This window comes from Lissotriton helveticus, chromosome 6, assembly GCF_964261635.1.
Source record: "Lissotriton helveticus chromosome 6, aLisHel1.1, whole genome shotgun sequence".
Taxonomy (NCBI): Eukaryota; Metazoa; Chordata; class Amphibia; order Caudata; family Salamandridae; genus Lissotriton; species Lissotriton helveticus.
In genome coordinates, this window is record NC_136067.1 from 1,377,181,084 (window position 1) to 1,377,203,925 (window position 22,842).

Genomic DNA, 22,842 nt, shown 5'->3' on the forward strand with positions numbered 1-22,842 from the left:
CACTCAAGGGTTGTCTCCATCAAAATAGTCGGGTAACTCCCACTGCAGTAGGTAGTCAAAGTGGTCTTTGACTTCACAACACCTGTCCAAATCCTTCAATGAGGTTGCCGGAGCCTCGGGACCCCAGGCAAAACTCCTTGGCAGAAACTGCACCAGGGTCCGCTACACTGACTTTCCTGGAGTCGAAGCTACCCCAGCTGAACTGAAAGAGGCCATGCTCCTCATATTTGGGTGACATGATTCCTCTGTAGTGTCTTTGGGGCCCAGGGGTTTGAGAGGGCCCCCACTGGATTCCCACGAGCTGGTTCGCCCTCGGTGCCGGTCAGGCCCCTAAGGATCCGGTGTTGGATTTGGACTAGCACCACCAGCGATACCGCAACCTTTCTCGGTGCCTGGTCCAGTACGGACGCTCCAGATGTCGCTGACACCGCAAGGCGGCATTGTCCCTATAGTCATTCCCAACATGCTGTGGTCCCGACTTGAACCATGCCCTCCGAGTTGGAGCCAGTGCCCTTTTCTTTAGTCAGGCCTGGGGAGGGGGTCTTCTGAAGATCCTTAGCTTCCCCTAGATGACACAGAGGACAACTGATATGAGGGATTGGTGCATGCTAGTGGATTAGACACCTCTTCGGACACTGGCTTGGTCTCTCCCCCTCCCATGGCTACGGAGGAGGGTGTCTGTCATTATGGTGGTGCAAAGGGTGTCTGAGTTCTTGAACCTACAGTTGCCCGCAGTGACAGTCAAGACGAATGTCTTGAAAGACCTGCTAAAGCTGGGAGGTGCTCCCTTCGAACCCTTACCCCCTTTTAATGAAGCCCTTACTGATCTCCTATCTGAGGGCATGGTTGAAGCCCTGCACATATGCTCCTGTGCGCAGGACAATTACCTGCCGCCATCTCCCTGCTCCAGAGAACTCAAGTTTCCTCACTCAATACCTCACCTCCGAGATCTTGGTGGTCCAAGCCTCCACTTCCCAAGTCAACCCTGGCACGTTTCATACCACCCCACCGGATAGGGAAACCAAGAGGTTGGATTTATTTATTTATTTGAAAGTTTTATATAGCGCGAACCAGACACTTGCGGGATCACAGCGCTTTACAGGGTAGGTGTCAAAGTTACATAAAAGCAAAGAAAATAACATGGGTTCAATGCTGGTCAATGATAGTATAAACTTCCTAACATATCCACATGGGAATAAGGTACATAACAAAACATTCAATGTATATCAAGCAAAATATAGATCCAGTATCCAAGACCTGGTCGTACATTAGATAATAAAAGGATCTATGTAGAAGATACGTTTGGTAGCAATAAAACAGTAGTCCATGGTCAAGTGAACTTAAAATGCCTCTTGGGGACGATACACCCATAATATCTGGGACTCTGTCTCGGAGAAGGTTCGAGCCATGCTGTTGCAAGCAATTGCAGATGGTAGAGACACAATGAAGTTCACCATCAGATGTGGACTAGATTCGACCGACTCGCTGGGCAAATTGATTTCATTGTCGTTGACCCTTAGATGCCACTCCTGGCTGATAACTGCTGGCTTTTTGCAGGATTTCCAAGCTTCACTCATGGGCATGCCCCTTCGATGGCTCTCACCTTTTTGGTGAGAAGGCAGACTTCGCACTGGAGCGCTTAAAGGATAACCGAGCTATGGCCAGGCTTTTGGGCCTATCCATGGCCCATCACCAACCCTAGTCCACTTTCTGCTGCTTTCTTGTCTATGGAAGGGGCTCACAGCCGTGTCCATTCCCATCTAGCCTCCATGGCCAACAGGCTTCCCAGCCTTTTTCTTTGCTGAGGATGGGGTTCCCACAGGCTACGTGGGGCCAGTAGCCATAGGTTGACCCAGTCCACCTATGCAACTTCAAATAATAGATCAATCTGATTGGCCGCAGGTTTTTTTCCCTCATTGGCCGCCCTGCTCTGTAGGAGCGAGAAGCTCCTGTAAGTGGCACTGTAGCACATGCTCTACTTGGTTGTCCGCAACATAAAGAAAAATGTTGCCGCCGCTATGAAACTATAAGGGGGCTTGGTCTCAGTGTCCTGAAAATAATGAGGCCTGGGTAGGTGTACCCTGACCCCATAATCCCGCTTGACTATTTTGAGAGCCAGCGCAACCCACCCCGCAAGGTTCCTGAGGGTTCTAAACTAGTTTAAAAAAAAATAAAAAAATTTGGGGGGTGTCCCTTAGAGCCGGCAAATTCCTCCAGCCAACTCAATGTCGCCCACGGTGGAGAGTTGGGCGGTCAGGCCCTGTGGCCAACTCCATGCTAGGAAGTTGGCATCCCTAAGACGGTGTATGGAATGGGGTTGGCTGCAGAGCCTGGCAGGAGGTTGGACACAGAACATGGCTGCAGTTCAACCACATTGCTTATGGCCAAAGGTTATGCGCGGCGGGGTGCGTTGGCCTCCCGCAGTGGTGTGGCAGTGGTAATAACATATTACATTATGTTTAAAAAAAAAAACCTTGAAAGTCACTGAAAAAAACAAAAGTTACTGACATTATAGTTGGAGATAGTAAAAATATCTTCCTTTACGCGAAAAAAGAAAAACCACAGAAATTCACTGATAAAAATGAAAGGTTAAAGCCCTGTTATAGTTACTTGAAAATGTAAGTTGAAACGTAACATTTTAAACAAAAAAAGACTGAAATTTACTGATCATAATTAAAGGAAGTAGCTCTAACTAACATACTCGCTATGCACTGCTGATGACCTAATATATGATTTTAATTATTACATCACTCATGAAGTGTTCTATTATATCATTGATAGCATCACTCATCACATCTGAAATCACATTAATAAATATTAATTGAAAAAATTAATATTTGGGATCACAGGTATGATAATGTAAAATTAAAAAAATATTTATTTAAATAAAAAAGAATATGATCTGGTCATAGACAAAATCCTGCAGCCAATCGCCAATGTGCCGGCTATAGGTCATGAGCAGCAGGGGATGGCGGCCTGTAGGTGGATAGAGTGCAGCGCCAAGCCACCTCTGTGCCTGGCTGAAGGTTGTGGGAGTGATGGAGGAAGTGCGTGGTTAATGAGTTAGGGATTTGGTGCAGGGCTTGATAGGAAGCCTAGCTCTGCTACCAATCCTCTGCTGTGCACTTCCGAAAATGGAGACGGGTCTCCCTTAAGCCATCTGCCATTGTGGAGGCCGTAGGCCAGATTAAGTGAGAGTTAGCGGTCTGCAGTGGGTTCGGTGCTAGCCCAAATCAATGCTGCATATGGCTGAAGGCCATGCACAGTGACGGGTTGAACACGTGGGTATGTTGGGCTAGGGCCTCTCCAGGCCATGCGGCCAACCTCCTGCTGCCCATGGGCTGAAAGCCGTGTGTAGAGGGGGGTTGGGCGCAGCTTTCCCAAGTGAACTGGGCATATGCTTAACTTTGAATATCAACAAACAAAAAACACAGACATTTACTGAAAAAGTTCTTATAATTGGGCATTGTAATAAGATCTTAGCTTAGGTTAAAAAACATAACCAAAGAAGTTCACTGAAAACACCAATGGTTAAAGTGATAATATAGCTAGGTGTTGAGATGAGATAAGAGCTATTGTTGAAAAACTGAAAATAACACTAAAATTCGCCAGTTATGGTTTAGTGAACCACCTAGATGTATCACCTCATCTTGTACTGCTTATGACGTCATATAATAATAATGGAATGTTACTACTATTCACATTACCCCATAAGCCATTACATTAATTACTAAGTTGTTGGTAAAGGGCTTATAGTCCTATACAAGCATATAGTTAGAATGTGTACCCATGTGGGTGCATAGAATGGAAATTACATAAGCGCTGGAGCAAAGTGTAGTTGTACATGTTGAAAGTTATGTGGTGCACTGTTTACACACCAGTATAGTTTAGGGTGCAAGTAGTTAAACAAGGTAAAATCTGAACATACCTTATTGAGGTTGCAGAGGTAGGTTGTGGTTTAAAGCCTAAGCCTGTTCTAAAAAATCTTTAAGCAGAGTCTAACTTCTGATGACATGTGATTATCCACCGTTAGATATTCGAGCACTTGCTCATGTTAAATAGTTGTAATACACAGCTATAGACAAATTCTGTGTAACAAGAATGTTTATAAGTTGTGGATATTTATTTCCAGGATGTTGCTAAAGATTCTGATGCATTGCAGATTGTTGAAGAATGTATTATTTAGGTGTAAACCACTTGGAGGTGGTTTAACTCACAGTTTGGATGTAAGCATAGCCCTAATTGTTGAATGTTGTTGTGCTCATCTGAGGAATGTGTGTAGTGTGTTTTACCAAACTACTGGGGGGTTGTCCATAGTGCATGGCAGAAGGTGTCTTTATCAGTAGGAAATGTATACCTGCTAACCTCTCGACTTAAAATTGTGGGCAATGTGAAGCATTTGTACGCTAATCACCTTACCAGCATCACCCTCTCAAACCTTTTTTTTGGTAGGGTAGTCATGATGTAAACAAGCACTGGCAAAGACAATAGGTCGCGCCTATGCAACAGCTATTGGCTTTGCCAATGTGTTTTAGCCATGTGGTACACCAGTGTGGCTGCTTCTTATGCACAGCTAAAAGTTAGTGGCTTAGAGGAGAGAGACGTGGAGTAGAGTGGCGTAGAGTGTTGTAGAGTGGAGTGGTGGAGACTGGAGAGGCGCACAGTGGAGTAGAGTTTTATGGATTAGAGTGGATTGGCGTTGCATAGAGTGCAGTAGAGTGTCATTGAGTCGCGTGTCGTAAAGTACTGTGGAGTGTCATAGAGTGGAGTTGCTTAGAGAAGAGTGGAGTGCGGTAGAGTGGAGTAAAGTGTTGTAGAGTGGCATAGAGGGTCGTGGAGTGTCGTAGGATAGAGTGAAGTAGAGTGTCAGAGAAAGAAGTGTAGTTGAGTGGAGTGTCGTAGAGTGACCTACAGTCAAGTGGACTAGGGTATCTTAAAGTGGAGTGTCGTAGCGTAGAAGAAAGTATAGTCTCATAGTGTTGTGATATAAATGGTGTGGTAGCCAACACATTTTTTATTGAAATTACCATTACATTTGTACAGACAGTTTTAGTGATAAACTATACAGCGCACAAACAATAATGTGTGGAAATGTCATCACCTAGTATATTGATTTGTTTAGATCGCATTAAAATATTTGTTTGCACCACACAGATTACAGTAAAATGTGCTTCATTAATGTTTTCCTAATTACGATGTATTCAGAAATATTTACACAGTTCATTTACAAACATTTAAGTTTTGTTGTGTGCTAGAAAACAATAATCTCATACAGCTTTCCTCCGGCACACCATCCGTACCCACCTTGATTGTCACATAATATCTCTATCTTTGTAGTCAGAAAAAAAATGTAAACACTAAGGGCCAGATGTACAAAGCTTTTTTAAGGTCTCAAATGGCTGTATTCGCATAATTGGGCCGTTTGTGACTGCAAAAAACATTTTTAAATGTACAAATGCCCAATTTGTGATTTTATTACAGTCGCAAACCCAGTCTGCGATTTGGTATTAATAAGGGGCGTGTTTAGGGCGCCCCGTCCTATTACCAACTCGCATTGGCATGTGTGAATGTTTTGCGAGCAAAATGTGGTTGCAAAACATTTGCATTTTACTGCTAACTCAAAGTTGGTGGTAACCCATTCGCAAATAAGAAGGGGTCCCCACTGACCACAGCCTACTCTTAAAAAATGAAAAGAAAACTTTTCATTTTACCTTTTGAAACGCATCCAGTATTACTTTAAGCAAAACAGGTTGCGTTTCCCCACAAAAATTACTTTATTTAAAAGCAATCACAGACATGGTGGCCTGCTGACTCCGGCAGGCCACAATCCTTGTGATTTTTGCGATTCCTAGTGGGTCACAAACCGATACCTACCTCCTAAATGTTAAAGAGGTAGGTCTATTTGTGACCCACTGGGAATCACTAACTGTGTTAAACTCACATTTGCACATAGCTGTTTGTGACTAACAAATAGTGAATCTCTAAAATTTGCTATTTGGTAATCACAAACCCTAGGATACGTACATCTGGCCCTAAGCTCCCTCGGATGACAGAACCCGACATTTTACTTCTGTCTTTGAATGCACAGCAAATGTGACAAGATAAGATCAAAAGCTAAAGGTCTATTTAAATAAAGCGGGCACTTGTGGAAGAATACAGTTAACAGGGTATCCTTCACAGGAGGGACATAGACATATCGGACAGCCTAAAATAAATAATGTCAGTAAATAGATAGAAAGCAACTGTGAGTATCTGATCGTCTTCTAACCGCAGATTCCTAACGTTTGAATTATCCCCAGGCATCTGACTGTATCCGGAAATTTGTTTTGAGTTTTACCCCTGCGCGCCGGTAGGTGATGTGCGTGGTGCCTTTATAGGGGCACCCCAATGTGCTGACGTCATGTCTTTCCTTTCTGCAGCAGTCAGTGCAGAGCTGGGAAGAACTTCCGCTCATAATTTTTTGACTACTTAATTTTGACGTTTTGAGGTTTTTCCTTTCCTGTGTGGCAGGTTATGTCATGCAAGAAGGCTAGCTTCAAGCCCTGCAGTACCTGTCACTGCTCGATGTCAATGACAGACCAGCACCTTGTGTGACTTCGGTGCCTCAGGTGCGACCACAACCTGAAGGCTGGCTCCGAATTGCTGCGCTATGCACCCAAAAGCCTTGAGGGAGCTATCCCTCAAGCTCCTTGCAGTTCGATAAGCGATGCTGCAACAATCGAGTTCCCAGTCGAGACGAAGGTCCCAGGAGCAGTTGTGGGGTCTGAGGACTTCGTTGCACTCAAAGTCATCGGGTCATTAAGGAAAATAATCACCACAAGAAAAAGTAGTAGTCGAAGAATGCTTTGTCTTCTCTTTGTCTGTCGGGCAACGAGACGAGGAAGCATCCTTCAAGGCCTGTCTTCACGATAGAGCTAGCGCCTTGGCGAACTCTGCATCTCCTCGAGATTCCGGGAGCTTGAGCAACCCCCGCCTAGTTGAGAGAGTTCAATGAGGCTGTGTCTGAGAAAGTGCCATCTTTCTTGCATGGTATGCCCCCACTTTTGCTGAATTGCTGATGTACTTTGACTGAGTGTGCCCTGGGTTCCTGCCAACCAGGTACCCAGGGCCTGTGTTCCTTCCCTAAAACTATGTTGAAACGTAAACCCAATTGGCATTTCTGGCCCCAGGTCAGCCCCTGGTAAATGGTACCCTAGGTACACAGGGCACTGTGACCAGAGAAGACCCCTAAGGGCTGCAACACTTATTGTGCCACCCTTGAGGGCCCTGTACCCTGACACACACACACACACTGCCTTTGCAGGCTGAGTGTCTTGGTGCAGAACTAAACAAAGAGTCGACATGGCACACATGCCTGTGTGCCATGCCAACAAACACACTGCCCTGGCATACATCAGTCACCTCTCTAGATGGCTGCACTATGCCAGTGGTGTGGGCACAGGTGCATGAGCCCTGTACCCCTACAGTACCCAGGGCCATTCCTGGGCACTGTAAGTGCAGTGATGCCATTAAGAGTATATGTTGCTGGGAGGTTGTCATTACGAACTCCACAGCACCCATAATGGCTACACTGAAGACTGACAAGTTTGATATCAAACTTCTCAGCACATTAAATCCCACACTGGCATCAGTGTGGGTTTAATGTAGAATGCACTACGGAGGGCATCTTAGAGATGCCTCCTGAAACCTAACCAACTACCAGTGTCCTGACCAGACATGTTGCTGGACCCCTGGGTAGAGAGCCATCCGCTCTCCTGGGCCTGCAACAATGCACATCCTGGGACGAGGTGCTAGGTCTCCTCCCCCAGGATGGGCAGGGGGAGCTTCAAAGGCATGCCGCCTTTATGAGCTGCTCCTGGCAACTTGCTGTACTCAGCAACTGGCCCCCACCGGTTCTGACCCTCAATCTGGCAGGAAGACAGGCAGGAAACCAAAGAAAGGGAAGGGGGTGTGCCAGCCTCTGCCAACCCCACCCCTCAGGTGGGAGAGGCGAGGTGAAGCACAAATCCGGGCTCCCGCCATCTTGAGGATGGGGAGCCCTGCTCAGAGATAGGTTCCTTCCCCCCTCCCACAGGAGAGGAGCAGGATAGGGGGTGTACTCACCCCAGGACAGGAACCCATTGGTCCCTGCCCTTACCCTACCTGTAACGCCCCTAAATTTAGTATTTTGGGGCACCCTGAACCTTCCTTCAGCAGATCCCGATTTGAAATCAAGAAAGAAGAACAAGAAGGACGACCTACCGTTCAGTTGCTAACAAGAGGACGATACCAACTGCCTTGGCCCCAGCCCTACTGACCTGTTGATCTTCTTACCTGCTCCTGCTAAACCCCGGCGTCTCCTGCGGACAGCAACCTCTAAAACCCAGGAGGACCTGCCTGCCTTGCTCACCTAAAAGACTGGGACTCCCATGAGCAGTGGTTCTGCTCAAAAAGCAACAGCGCTGGTGCCAGCCAGGAACCGCGAATCCAGCCCACTCTGCAGCCGCCGAGCCCGGCCTGTGCCTGAGTGGACAAAGACCCTGAGGACATCTTCCCGGCGATAGTGACCTGAAATCCAGTGCCCAAGGACCCTCCTCGACGACCCAGACGACGCCTGCAGCCTCACAACCAGGGACCCCTCCAACCGCGACCAGCGGAGGGTAAGATTTACCGACATCAAAAGACACTCCTGCACCCGGCGCCCCACGGCCCCCTGTGCCTAAATCCTGGGTGCCTACCTATCCTCCAAGATCCCAACTTACCTCTCGGAGTGGTGGTCGCACCTGAAGAATCTCCGTCCCGAGCCTGCAGCCTTTGTTCCCCTTCCAGCTTTTCCATTGAATAACATTGATCGCCCGACTGCTCAAAAGCACCCTGCACCAAGCCGCCTGAGTGCCCCTGGGTGTGCAACCTCTGTCCTAATCTACTTCCCCATTTGCCCTGAGCAAGTGACCAGGAGCCCAGCTCTCACAGCTGCGTGATCTGCTTGCCAGCAGCCACCAACCAAAGGCCCCCTGCCTCCCATAGAATAACAATGGGCCTACTCTCTCTGCACCCGCCTGCCCCAGTGCCGCTGAGGGTGTAACAACTGTACCTACCTAACCCTGGGAACCCCCTGAGTCTATGCCCAGACCTTAACTCTGCCAGTCGAGTACTTACCCAAAAGCCGATAACTCACTTTTCTTCCATAGGGTAACATTGACAGGTTTCACGTCGAAATTCTTCTAAGTGTAGTTTTGAAACTTTCCAAACTTACAAATATTCCTTAAAAATCGTCTCTATGACATAAACTCATTCTTTCAATTGTTTACAGGAGATGCACCAGGGCTGGATCCAGGATCCAACACTGAGTAAGAAAAAGTAACGTTAAGACTACTTACCTGCTACGTGATTTTCCTCCCATAGGATAACATTGGTGATTCTATGTGAAAACGTTTCTGTGTCAACTTTTAAAATACAATAATATTCCTTAAAAATCACAAGTGTAACTAAAACGCTTTTACTCAACTATTTACAGGAGATGTCCCAGGACTGAATCTGGGATCCAGTCTTGTGGTTAGAAAAGTAATCCTTAAAGTAATTAATTGCATTTAACTAGAAATTCCCATTGAGCTCAATGTAACATCGTGTTTGAAATTGTGTTGCCTATTGCAACAACTGTAGCTATTGTATTCAAAAGTCTATTGCCTATTTGAAAAGTACTTAACGAAAGTAACTCATTCTGAGAAAGTATATTTTGATACCTTGTTGGTTCTAAAATAAAACTACTATACTTTTTTATACAATTGGCCTAGAGTTCAGTTCTTCAGTGTGTGAGACCATTTGCTGACTGATTGTGTACAACAAATGATTTACACTGTCCTCTGATACTGCCTTACTGCTTGACCAAGCTACCACTTTAGAGAGTAAGGTTATTTCTAACTTTATCCTCTGCCAAACCTTTGGGGACTGTGGACTCTATACACACACTGTACCTTACTTTGGTCCAGTATATATAGATTACAAAGCATTTAATTGTTTAATAAAACAAAAATATATTAAATGTTTCTCTGTCAGCACTTATAATTGTTGTAGGGACGGGAGTAGGTGGGACATGTGGATTTTACAGGACATGTAGATCTCAGTGGCATTCTGTCCCTTGGCCAAGTAGATTATTTTAAAAATTCCACACCCCTGTTTTGTCAATGATTTCAGCTCCGAAGCGGTTTTCAGCTTCGAGCCTGAAGGTTTGGGCTCAGTGCCAGACTGGTCGATTCGATTCCGAGCTGGAATGCTTAGTGACATGTTTCGGAGCTGGGCTTGAGGGTGGGGCGTCATAAACATCTTGTCAGTGACGACCGTGGCCCGAAGGCGGGATGGGACCGAAGCCTTTTGTTTTGGGTGAGTTGGAGTTTGGGTCAAGGGGCGTTTGGTACTCACGGGACGTTGACCTTGTGGCAAGTCTTTTTCCATCTCAGAGTCGATTTGAGAATGGAGGCAAGTTCTTGTTCTTCCTCAGCCCCTTGTGTGTCAAATCCATGCTTGGATCCTTCGCCAAATATGTCCGGCGTGTTTTCGATGTTTTGACTCTGCATTTCGCGACGTCGAACCTGACGATCACTGAGCGTTTTCTTCGATCAGAACGATCTGCACACGTCGCAGTCCTGTTCGTTGTGCTCTGGAGACAAGCACAAGTTGCACACATCGTGCAAGTCAGTGCGCGGATACTTGGCGTGGCACCGAGTGCAGAATTTGTATGGAGTCAGTCCGCCCATTGACTGCCAAGCGGACCGATGCTGTTAGGCCGGATGGCCTTCTCAAAGATCTTTGATCAAAATATAGGTTGTCCTTAACAGATACGAGACGCGGAGAAGTGGGATACACGTTTAAAACAATATTAACAGAGGTAGAGTGGATTGCGCATCAAGGGGAACCCGAAGAAACAGTTTAGAAACGAAGCGCAGCAATACACGTCCGGACCCAATGGCGGAAAATAAACAATCTAACAATAGAGTCAATGCCCATGCGCACTATCGCTGAAAGGAGGGGTCACTTACCTCGTGACTGGAAAGACTTCTTCGAAGAAAAACAACTTGCATCCGGACCCAACACTAGATGACAGGATTATGCATAGCATGTGAACTACAGCTCACATGCCTCAAACAGGGCCATTTTCAATAAGCACCTGTTCACTGCTAAGGAGCTGTCAAGACAAATTGAGTCTGTTAAAAATGTATCACATCGCTTGCGTACGGATCTCTCCCATGTCACATATAATTACACTAAGCCAAACAGTAACATCCCACATGCACTGTATCAGCACATGACCACAGTTGACTCCCAAACATAAAGCCAGGTCATGTTACGTCTGCTCGATTCCACAAGCAGAAGTCGCAGACAGACTTTACGTATCCCAATAGAAAGTCCCCAAAAAAAGAAAAATGCCTTCTTCACTTCTATGCAGAATGACGGCCAAAATCCAACCCAACAAGGTGGAACCTCACAGGGTAGTAAAAGTATTTGAAAAGTACTTAACTAAAGTAACTCATTCTGAGAAAGTATATTTTGATACCTTGTTGGTTCTAAAATAAAACAACTATACATTTTTTATACAAACAATTGGCCTAGAATTCAGTTCTTCAGTATGGGAGACCATTTGCTGACTGAGTGTGTACAAGAAATGCTTTAAACTGTCCTCTGATACTGCCTTACTGCTCGACCAAGCTACCACTTTAGAGAGTAAGGTTATATCTAACGTTAGCCTTTGCCAAACCTCTGGGGACTGTGGACTCTGTGCACACTGTACCTTACTTTGGTCCAGTATATACAGAGCCACTTTCTTACACTGTGTACCACCTATTTGTGCCCTTGCGTCCTGAAGGTTTGGGAGGGGCTCTTACTGGATACACGGCAGCAGCTCCGGCGCCTATCAATCCCCAGAGATCCACAAATGGATCTAGATCGGCACCATCCACCATCATCGACCTTCCACGGCCCTGGACCCGAGGCCAATGCTTCCTATGCCACCAGTAACATCCCCATTTACTTCCACAACTCTGGCACAAACCCGAAGAGGCGTCGCTTGACGCAGACTAAAGCGCTGCCTCCCAGGTCAGAGCCTGAGCCCTCTGCCTACGGGCTAGGACTCTGGAAGAATGGGAGGTATAGCTGGACCCTGAAGAATACCAGCCTTATGAATCCTGGGACTGATGTGATGATCTGGGTGAAGCCAACAGAGTGGACACTTCTCCAGATATTGGCATGCTTTCTACCCCTACCGTGGCTAGGGAGGAGGGATCCTTATTCGCTATAGTGGTGCAGAGGGCAGCTGAGGTCCTTCACCATAGTTTACCCTTGGTGGCAGTCAAGACTAATATCTTGACGAAAGTGCTTCAGCTGGGAGTGCCCCTCTCTGACTTACTTCTTCCATTCAATTAAGCACTTACTGATGTCCTGGTTGGGACATTGTCAAAGCTCAACACAGGGACTCCTGTGAACGTCACAATTGTCCATCGCCCCGCTCCAGGGGACCCTAAATTCCTCACAGAACACCCCACCCTGGACAACTTGGTGGTCCCAGCTTCCACTACACATATAAATCCTTGTACAATCCCAACTGCTCTGCTCCATATGGAATTCAAGAGGCTGGAGTGCAGTTACGCCTCAGTCTCAAAAATTGACCGTATCGGAGGTTATCCCATAGGTTCCTCGAATTATGAGAATCTTATTTCAGAAGCGTGTTGCGTTCTGTAGGCTTTCTGTATAAAGTGGTGTATATCCTGGAATCCTCTACCTTCCCACATAGATCCAAAAAAATGATTGTCTCATTATCATAAGCCATAGTAAACTTGATGTCTGTTGATCTGGCATGCAACCAAAAAGAGAAATCAATCAGGCCTAGTGTGTCACCCGTCCAGATCATAAGAATGTCATATATATATATTGTTTCCATAACGTGATGTTGTTAAGGAAAGGATTGTCACGACTATTGATGTATTCATCTTCATAGTTGTCCATGAAAAGGTTAGCTATGCTCGGGACAAAGCCTGCCCCCATAGCTACACCCTTGCATTGAATGTAATACTAATTTTAGAATAGGAAATAATTCTTACTCATAGCAATCCAAGAGCATGACCAAAAAATCAGTAGGGACCCAGCAGGATTCGCCTTCACCTGCGCCACTGGCACTGCAAAACATCGGACAGGTGTGTTTTGCAGATTGCCTGAGGGGGCTACTCCCTCCCATAGAGAGTGGGCCGATGCCAGAAATAGGTTGTAGTTTTGTATTCTCGCTACTTTTTGGTTCCCAAGAAGACGATCCTCGACCTGTACTCGCTCAACTTCTTCCTCAAGTAGGAGAAGTCCAAAATGCTAACTCTTGCTCAGGTCCGATCTGCCCTTGAACCAGGAGACTGGATGGTAGCGCTGGCTTTGCAGGATGCATATTTCCATATTCCTGTCCTGCCTGCCCACAGGCGTTACCTGCGGTTCACGGTGGGCCACAAGCACTTCCAGTTCACTGTGCTCCCCTTTGACCTCCCCAGTTACCCTCGGCTGTTCACCAAGGTGATGGCGGTGGTTCCAGCTCATCTGCGGAGATCACATTGCCTGTCTTCCCCTATCTCGATGACTGGCTGTTAAAGACTGGCTCGCCCCGGGCTGTCGTCTCCCACCTCCAAACTACAGCAGACCTGCAGTCGCTGGGGTTCACTATCAACATTCCGAAGTCACACCTGACTCCCTTTCCGATGCTCCCTTTCATAGTAGCTGCTCTGGACACAGTGCGGTATGAGGTCTGTCCTCCCAAGCAACGAGTCTAGAATATTCAGGCTGATACTGATGTTTAAACCTCTATCCTGGATTTCGGTGAGACAGACTCTGAGCCTGCTGGGCCTCATAGCCTCCTATATCCTGCTGGTGACACAATTCCATTGGCATATACAGGCTCTGCAGTGGAACCTGAAGTTTCAGTGGGCGCAGCATCATCGGAATCTCTCTGACATGATCCAGATCTTGGAGGGAACTGCAAAAGATCTGCAGTGGTGGGTCACCAACTGTGATTAAGTCCGCTGCAGACCCCTCTCCAACCAAATATTACAGTTGTGACAGATGCATCACTCCTGGAAAAGGGCGGCCATCTGGGAGAGGTGGAGATCAGAGGACTCTGCTCTCCGGCGAAATCTGGGCTCCACATCAACCTGTTATATGCATGCAACGTCATCAGTTCTGCGTGCTTGAGTTTCCAAGGCTGTTCTCGCTCTGAGATTCTTTTCGTCTTGTTTGAAGCTCTGGCCTCATTTACACCTTTTTGCCAAAACCACTTCTTCCCAGCATTCTCAAGAAGCCAATACCACTTCTTCCCAGCATTCTCAAGAAGATCAGGAAAGACCAGGCCCAAGTCATCCTTGTGGCTCTGGACTGGGCTCGAAGAGTTTTGTATCCTGAGCTGTTGAGCATGGCCATCGGTCCTCTGCTCAGGCTGCCAGTTTGAGAGGGTCTTGGGTCGCAGCAACAGGAGAGGGTTCTCCATCTGAACCTGTCAACACTTCACCTTCTTACGTGGGCATTGAGTGGCATCATTTGAAAGAATTCGACCTTCCGCCTGAAGTCTGCAATGTTATTCTGGCAGCCAGGCGTCTCTCCACCAAAACAGTATACACCTGCAGTTGGGGCAGGTTTGTGGCATGGTGTGCAGAAAAGTAGGCTGTCCCCCTGACACACCTTTCTGCTCCCCTTTCTCAGGTTCTTCTCTATATTCTTTCCCTTGCCCAACAGGTCTTTGCTCTGGGCACCTTTATGGGCTATTTTTCTGCCTTAATGGGCACCTTAATGGACTCCTTTTTTGCAGTTGCCCGACCTGCCATCCCCTATTGTACATAGGTTCTTAAAAGGTTTGCAACATATGTTTCCTCCTTCTCTCTTCATCATGCCTCAGTTTGATCTCAATCAAGTCCTCACGTTCGTGATGTGCGCTCAGTTTGCGCCCTTGCACAACTGCCCTCTCAGGCTCCTTACCGTCATAATTGCCTTCCTGGTGGCAATAACATCTGCCCAGAGGTCAGTGATCCTCAGGCTTTGCCATCCAACCCTCCCTACTTAAACGTCTGCCCATTCAAGCTGGTTCTACGAACTAGATTTTCCTTTCTGCCAAAAGCAGTCCCTCGTTTTCATGTAGGCCAGTTCATCAACCCACCTACATTTTATGCTCTGCCACACCCCTCTAAAGAAGACGAGAGACTTAACCGATTGGACTAAAAAGAGCGTTGACGTTCTACATTGACCACATAAGAGAGTTCCGAGTGGATGACCAATTGTTCGTGTGATATGTCGGAGCGAAGAAGGGAAAGGCCATGCAGAAGTGAACCATCTCCCAATGGGTGGGCTCAGCATCAAAATCTGCTATGCATTGGCCAAGAATCAAACCTTTCCACCAAGGCCAAGGTTGCAACCCCCGAGTTAGCACACGGCGTACCGGTCCTGGACATCTACCAGGCAATGTGTGGGCTTCTCTGTGTACGTTCACAAAACATTACTGCCTGGACAGTCTGGTTCGTTGGGACGGGCACTGTGCCCATTCGGTCTTACAGGACTTTTTGGTGTGAAATTCTTGGGCAGACCCACCTCTGAGAAGTTTTGCTTGTGCATCTATTCTAAGGTAAGGAATATGCAGCTAGAAGTCTCTATCAGATTAACAAATTACTTATGTTTGGTAACGCCTTATCTGGTAGAGACTCTGTCTAGCCGCAGATTCCTTACTGTCCTACCCATCCTCCCCACTCTGTGAATGGCTATCTAGAGACGGGACTTTCCCCTTTCAGGACCATAGTTATCCACACCAGTGGGCAGTGTTCTTCGTGGCTCTGCTCTCTTGGTGTGGAAAGTCTCGAAAATAAATTGCTAGCGCGCTGGGGTATCACCTATATAGGCACAGCGCACATCGCTTCCAGCGCTGCCAATGCCACGCAGAACCAAACAATGCCACCTACTGGCACATAAGGGTACTACTCATGAAAAATTTCCAGTTCTAGTCTGACGCCTGGGGATAATTCTAAGGAAAGGAATCTGTGGCTAGATAGTCTCTACTAAATAAGGCATAACCAAAGGTAAGTAACTTGTTTATTTCAAACTGTGATAAGATCTTGTATTACACTTAAATCATTTGTCTGCATGTTATTTTTAACCAAGTTACTTTTACTTCATACTTTTCACAGTCTAATTCTATTATTTCTTTCTTTCAGGCCTTTCTACGGTTATCACGATAAAGAAAGGCAGTTTATGAAGATCTATCTTTATAATCCTGCGATGGTTAAAAGGTACAGGAGAATACTATACTACATGTAATGTACTAAACACTGCATATCCCCTGGAAGTCAGTACAGGTAAACAATTGTAGTCGAGCATTCAACCCCTCCCATTGGTATTGTTAGCTTAAATTTTACTCCTTGGACACGGTATTGCGGGTAAGGGGGAAGAACAAGAAATGCATTGGAACTCCTGTAGTTCACTAGCAAGGACACTTTTACATACAGTGATAGCTGAAACCCAGCCACAGTTGGAAGTAACACTACTGGCAAGTGTTGTTCCTTTGCACATGTAACGTGTTTTATTAATCAGAAATTATTTCTTCAAATAGGAGTGGGTGACTTAAGTAAGGTATATATTTTCAAAGTTCTTTGTGTAGTCTCAAAAGAGACTGCACAGCTTCATCAGCTGTCATGGCGTCTCTTGTATCATGTACATCACACTAGAGGTTCTTACCTTTGAGTTGCCCTGTTGCAACTTCTGTACAACAATTCTCAAGATCTTCATGCAGAAGTCCATATCTTTCTTAATTCTTTTGAACACTGATCGTTTGAGGTTCTTGAAAAATCTGCTGTATAAACCCCCTGCTTTTCAGAGCAGTACGACTTCTCATTACTTGATATCCTAGAAGAGACTGTTCATGCCCTGCCGCTGCTACAGGTTAAACGTGGTGTTTGAGAATTAGGGTCCTGACTCTTTTGTTATCAGAGCGCTTTTCAATTTGCTATGGACCTATTAAGTCCTGTGTTACAGTTGCAGCCAGAACCTATTTCTGACTTGGTTTTTGTGATTAGTGAATATTTTTGTATGGCGTATGTTTTTTTTTTTTGCCTTGTCTTTCCAACATTTGGCAATGAGGATGGGATTAATGATGAAGATGAAAAGACAAAAACAAGATTAAGCCATACATATCCAATTTCATCTAGGGCTATGGAGGATTACATTTTGAAATAAGCCAGGTATGTGTTACACTGGGACACTGCATTTGTAACTGCATGACAACTTGCTTGTATCCAAGAAAGGTCCAAGGGATGACCATATGTACTTGCAGACATGCAAGTATACTGGGTGAACCCCGGTGGCTGGTCTGCAAACAACCAATATTATCATGTTTTAACCATTGGCTTCCTGTGTTGTATTGGTTGTTTTTGTTTTCCCATCCTGGGTATGTATTAAAAACACTGAATGCATCAAGTTATTTAGACCACAGTGTTGTGGTTTAGAAACTGGCTGTGAGAATGTTAGTATTGTTTTAACGAGCTGTAAGTAGTAGGATGGTATCATGTGAATCATCGAAAAAGGATGAGAAGCTTCTTTTGCTTTTCCTACAGCCTCCTCACTTGCCATATTGTGTGTAGAGTAGTGCGTGCCCTGTGTTCATTCAACTTATACTGTGGTGATTGAGCAAGAGCAGTCAGAGCTCATACTTTTGAAAGTGTGGATGCCATCATGACTCAAGTCTTGGAGACTGTCAGTGCTGACAGACCTGTCGGTGTGGTTTGATCAGCTCATTCATCCATGAGGGTGACATGTTCCAGACTTAATGTGCTGTATGAGAAATGGGTATAGATAGGGCCATGTTGGAATGCCGAAACGTGCCGGCCCGTAGCCAACAAACTGCTATCTAATGTTAATGGGTAAAATCCTGTGGTTCTGTTAATATGAAACAACTTTCATTTGTAAGGGATGATTTTTGGGCCAAAAAATAGGAGTTTTAAAAAGAAGAGGGGAGTATTTGTGGTTACATACATTGCTTGTTGGAAGCCATGGGGGCATGGCACCTTTGCTATCTTGTGAGGCCGGAGTTGCTCTTCATCCTCTCTAACATGGCGGGTGAACTAGACTCATGGGAACCCGCCGAAGAGGAGCAACCTCTTCTTTCCATTCACATGGGCCTGGTGGATGCTATTGACGCATCCCTGGAGAGGGCCGTGTCCTCATCCCTTGAACCTTTAAGCTGCTGTATTATCGAGCTCATGGTGTGATGCAGGGTGGTCACTTCTACTGGAAATAAACTTAGACCAAGTTTTAAAATGGCCTGCGTGCTTAGTTTTTAAATACATGCACACTTCCTATATATATATAGATGAAGACATTTTGCTCTGATGAAGAACCTGTGGGTGAATGAAAACAAGAAGGTCTGTGGTTGTCTAAAAACGGAGTGCCCCTGGCCATCCCTGCCAAATAAAGTGGCTTGCACCCCAGATATTGATGCCAGAATGGCCACGTTCATCAGCAAGTTTATCAAAGATCTTAAAAAGGGTCTGGACTGCTCTTGGCGGTTCTGCTAGATCAGGTCTTAGATATGCTGGGGCCACTTACCAAGATATTGGACTAGGCAGAGGGTGCCAAAGAGACAGGCCATCTAATAGATCCCACGATCCTCTTGGGACAAGCACAAAGAGCCCTGTGTTTCCTTGGTAATGCAAACTGCGCATTATCTACTGAGCGTAGATGCTCACTGCTAATTAAGATTGAGCCTCGACTTGGCGAACTGGCCTCTTCCGCGGCTGGGTCAGTGGCAAACGGAGGTCTCTTTGCAGATCGATTTATTAAAGAGTTGTCTCGCTTTGAATAAGGCACAGAATCGATTGAAAAAGTATTCAGTCCGCAAATGTTTGGGGGGGCCGGAAGAGGTAGGGGGCGCTCTTCCAGCCGTCCTTCCAACACCAAGCCCCCACAAGTCTCAGACCTGGAGATCCATGCAGTGGCAGAATCAACCGAAGTTCGGAGGGTTCTACCCATTGAGAGGCCAGGACAGAGGTTGCAGGGGGAAAGGCAACCCCCGTGGAGTCAACAACGCACCTGGTGATCCCACCGGTAAGGATTACCCCTTTTTTCCTACCAGAGGTGGGGGGAGTACTGCAGTGGTTCAGACACAATTGGGCAGCAATTACAGGGGATGCCTGGGTGTTACAGACGGTGATGGGCTTCCACATAGAACTCCATGGAACTCCGCACCAAATTTCCTGCCTCACTCCTCTTGTTTTTTTCCCGAGAGAAGGCGCAGGTGGTAAACAGAGAGCTACAAGACCTCCTGCGAAAAAGGGCCATTGGGAACGCAACCCATTCACTCCGAAGGTTTCTTGAGCAAAATCTTCCTTGTCGAGAAGAAAGACAAGGGGTTTAGGCCGGTAATCAACCTCCAGGACTTCAACCAGTGGGTGGTGTATCGCCACTTCAAAATGAAAGGTATTCACCTTCTCAAGGACGTGCTCCTACGAAATGACTGGTTGGTTCGGCTTGACCTGAAGGACGCCTACCTTATGGTCCCTATTTTTCCACCCCACTGACGATTCCTGCTGTTCAATAGGGGCAAACTCATCTAAGAGTTCACTTGTCTACCGTTCGGTCTGTCATCAGCCCCTTTGATGCTTCACCAAGCTGATTGGGCTGGCCATGGAGTGGCTCCGGACTCTGGGTGTGCGTCTCATAGTATACCTGGATGACCTTCTTCTGATGAACCAGGAGGAGAGCTCCTTGATTGCTCAACTCAGACTGACTGAGAAGCTTCTTTAGAATCTGGGGTTCATTCTGAACGACCAGAAATCGGTTTGCGTGCCGGTGCAAAAGTTGACCTTTTTGGGTTTTGAGGTCGACACGGTACGGCAATGCCTCAGATTGCCCCAGCAGAAGATATGTTTGATTTGCAGGGAACACTGAAGAGCACCCTGCAGAGGGAGATATTTTTGTTATGCCACCTAGCGCGAATCGTCGGTCTCCTGTCATCGTCAATACAAGCGATCTTTCCGGGACCATTGCATTACCGGGCCCTACAGCATCTAAAGACGCAGAATCTGCATCGCAAACTCTCCTACACACAGGAGATCGCCCTATCTCAAGAAGCCTGGGAGGAACTCCATTGGTGGCGCGAGCATATGCAGGCCTGGAATGGAAGAGCCATTTTCAGTTCAGCCCCAGACCTGGTGAAAGTCAGATGCCAGTCATCATGATTGGGGCGCCTGCTGTGGAGACGTTACTACAGGTGGGCACTGGCCTGAGCACGAGCAGTCTCTGCACATCAACTGCTTAGAGCTTCTAGCCAGATCTTTTGCAATTCGAAGCCTGGTGGCCAACAATGTCTCTTGTGCCACATCCTCTTGAAGATGGACAATATCTCCGCTGTGAGATATATCAACAGGCTTGGTGCGACACGTTCCAAACTCCTGGCGTACTTGGCCAAGGACTTCTGGAACTTTTGCCTGAGTCATGGACTGACGGTTACGGCGGAATACCTGCCAGGGTCTCTCAATCAGACGGCAGACTGGCACTCCAGACACCTTCAGGATTACAGTGCCTGGAAACTGGATCCGGCGATCTTTCAGAACTTGATGACCCAGTGGGGTCCTTGTTAAGTGGATCTCTTCACGTCATGCCTCCACTACCAGATTCCCTGATTTTTCAGCTGGTGCCCTGACCCTCTGGCGGAGGCAACAGATGCCTTCCTGCAAGATTGGAGCCTGTTTCGAGGGTATGCATTTCCACCGTTTGCCATGATACCCAGGCTCACGGTGCTGGTTCGGAGGCAGTAGGCGGAGGTCATACTAGGGACACCGCGTTGGAAATCTCAAGTCTGGTATCCAGTTCTTCTGTAACTTTCTATGTATTTTCCAATCCTACTTGCCCAGACACCTCTTTTGCTGACGGACGTGGGAGGCAACATGCACCCTCTGGTCCGAGAGGGCAGCCTTCACCTGATGGGTTGGAGGATTACAGGGGACGTTGGGAAGTCCCGGGCCTTTCGTAGAGGGCTTCTTCCCTTATCAAGAAGGCATGGGTAGAATCTACCCTAAAGCGATTTATTTTATTTATGCAATTTGTTAAGCGCGCAAATATCCTTCGGTGGCTTGGCGCTGTGGACGGCTGAGTGAGAAAGACTAGGGGAGGGAAGGTTTATTGATTGAATCGCCAACTTTTTAAATGTTTACGGAAGGAAAACCGAGTAGGGGTGGTTTTGATATGAAGGGGGAGTGTGTTCCAAAGTTTGGCGGTGGCGAGAGTGAATCTTCTGTCACCCCAGGAGGCCATTTTAGTTCTGGGGACAGTGAGCAAATGAGCTGCTGAGGAGCGTAAGGATCTGGTTGGCCTGTAGGTACAAAGACTTCTCTTGAGGAATTCAGGTCCTGTGTTGTGGATTGCTTTGTAGGCAATGGAGAGGCCCTTGAACCTTGTTCCACTCTTAATAGGCAGCCAGTGAAGTTGTCGGAGTACCTTGGAGATAGGTTTGAACTTAGGGGTGCCTGAGAGAATTCTCGCCGCTGCGTTTTGCACCATCTGCAGTTTATGTAGGACTCTTTCCTGGGGGTTAATAAGTAGACAGTTACAGTAGTCTAGCTTGGACATAACGAGTGTGCTGAGGAGAGTCCTACCTGCGTTAGGAGGAAGGAAAGGTAGGAGTTTTTTTATCATTCGGTTGGTGAAGAAGGATGAGGGGATGACAGAGTTGACGTGATGAATAAAAGATGGTTTGTCGTCAAACATGACTCCTAAGTTTCTGACTTTAGTTACTCGGTACGGGGTGGGCCTAACTCTACATGCCACCAGGAAGGAGACCAGCTGGGGAGAGATTACCGAAGATCAGCACCTCCATCTTTTTGGAGTTTAGTTTGAGCCAGTTGTTTGCCATCCAGGAGCTGATAGCAAGCATTCCCTCTTGAAAATTAGCTGAGACTATCCCGCCATTGTTGTGGATCTCCAGCACAATCTGAGTATCATCGGCATAGGAAGTTAGTCACAGGTTGTGGGACTTAATGATCTTGGCCATGTCCGACACGTAAATATTGAACAGGGTCGGATTTAGCGAGGATCCCTGAGGGACCCCGCATGGCAGTGAGAACAGAGGGTAGTTGACGTTGCCAAGCTTTACCAGTTGAGTGCGGTTGGATAAGAGGATGTTAGGAGTGCCTTGGCTTTATCTTTGATCCCTATGGCTGTGACATGGTCGATTAAGGTAGAGTGATCAACCGTGTCAAAAGCTGACGAAAGATCCAGCAGCACTCAGAAGGGGGTGAGTTAGGCCTTTTGTTCCTTCAACATCAAAAGCACAAGGAGGAGGGATGAAGGGAAGGCACCCTTGAGTCACAGATCTGGCCTTGTCAGCCGCCTGTTCCAAGCTATCTTTTAATTACTTGTTTCTAGAATCTTATTCTATGTGCATTTTTTCGTACGGTCCCCCGGACTCGCAACAACCTCTGGATTACAAGGTAGTCAAGCAACCTTATTTCTCTATAATGTGATAATTTTGAACCGTAATCCTGCCAATCACAAACGTAAGGTGCGTCAGCATGTTCTAACTTTGACAAGTGTGAGATTGGCTTTGTTCATGCTGAGCGATCTTTTCTTCCTTGTCTTGCTTTGGTGACCTTGTCGGCTCTCTAAATGGGGTGTAATTTTAAGGCTGCTAGAACCCTTTATGTTGAGGTCAGTTTATTTAAATTGGGGAAGCGGCACCTGAGGCGTCATGCCATTCACATGTGTACATCAGCACTGGGGTTTCAGATTTGCTCTCCAGTTAGGGCCTTGCCCCCTGGCTGTGCTTGCTCTCAGGGCTGTACTTGCTCCCCTGCCCCCTGGCTGTGCTTG

The 22,842-nt window shown here is 46.7% G+C and overlaps 1 protein-coding gene across 2 annotated transcripts in view; it reads left to right on the top strand.

The window, feature by feature from the left end:
- Positions 1 to 22,842, top strand: part of REV3L (REV3 like, DNA directed polymerase zeta catalytic subunit) — a 954,247-nt gene that overhangs the window by 225,704 nt on the left and 705,701 nt on the right. For both annotated transcript variants that reach the window (XM_078649145.1, XM_078649144.1), the window contains exon 3: positions 16,197 to 16,271. In XM_078649145.1, coding sequence (XP_078505271.1) covers positions 16,197 to 16,271 — 75 coding nt within the window. The remainder of the gene's footprint in view (positions 1 to 16,196; positions 16,272 to 22,842) is intronic.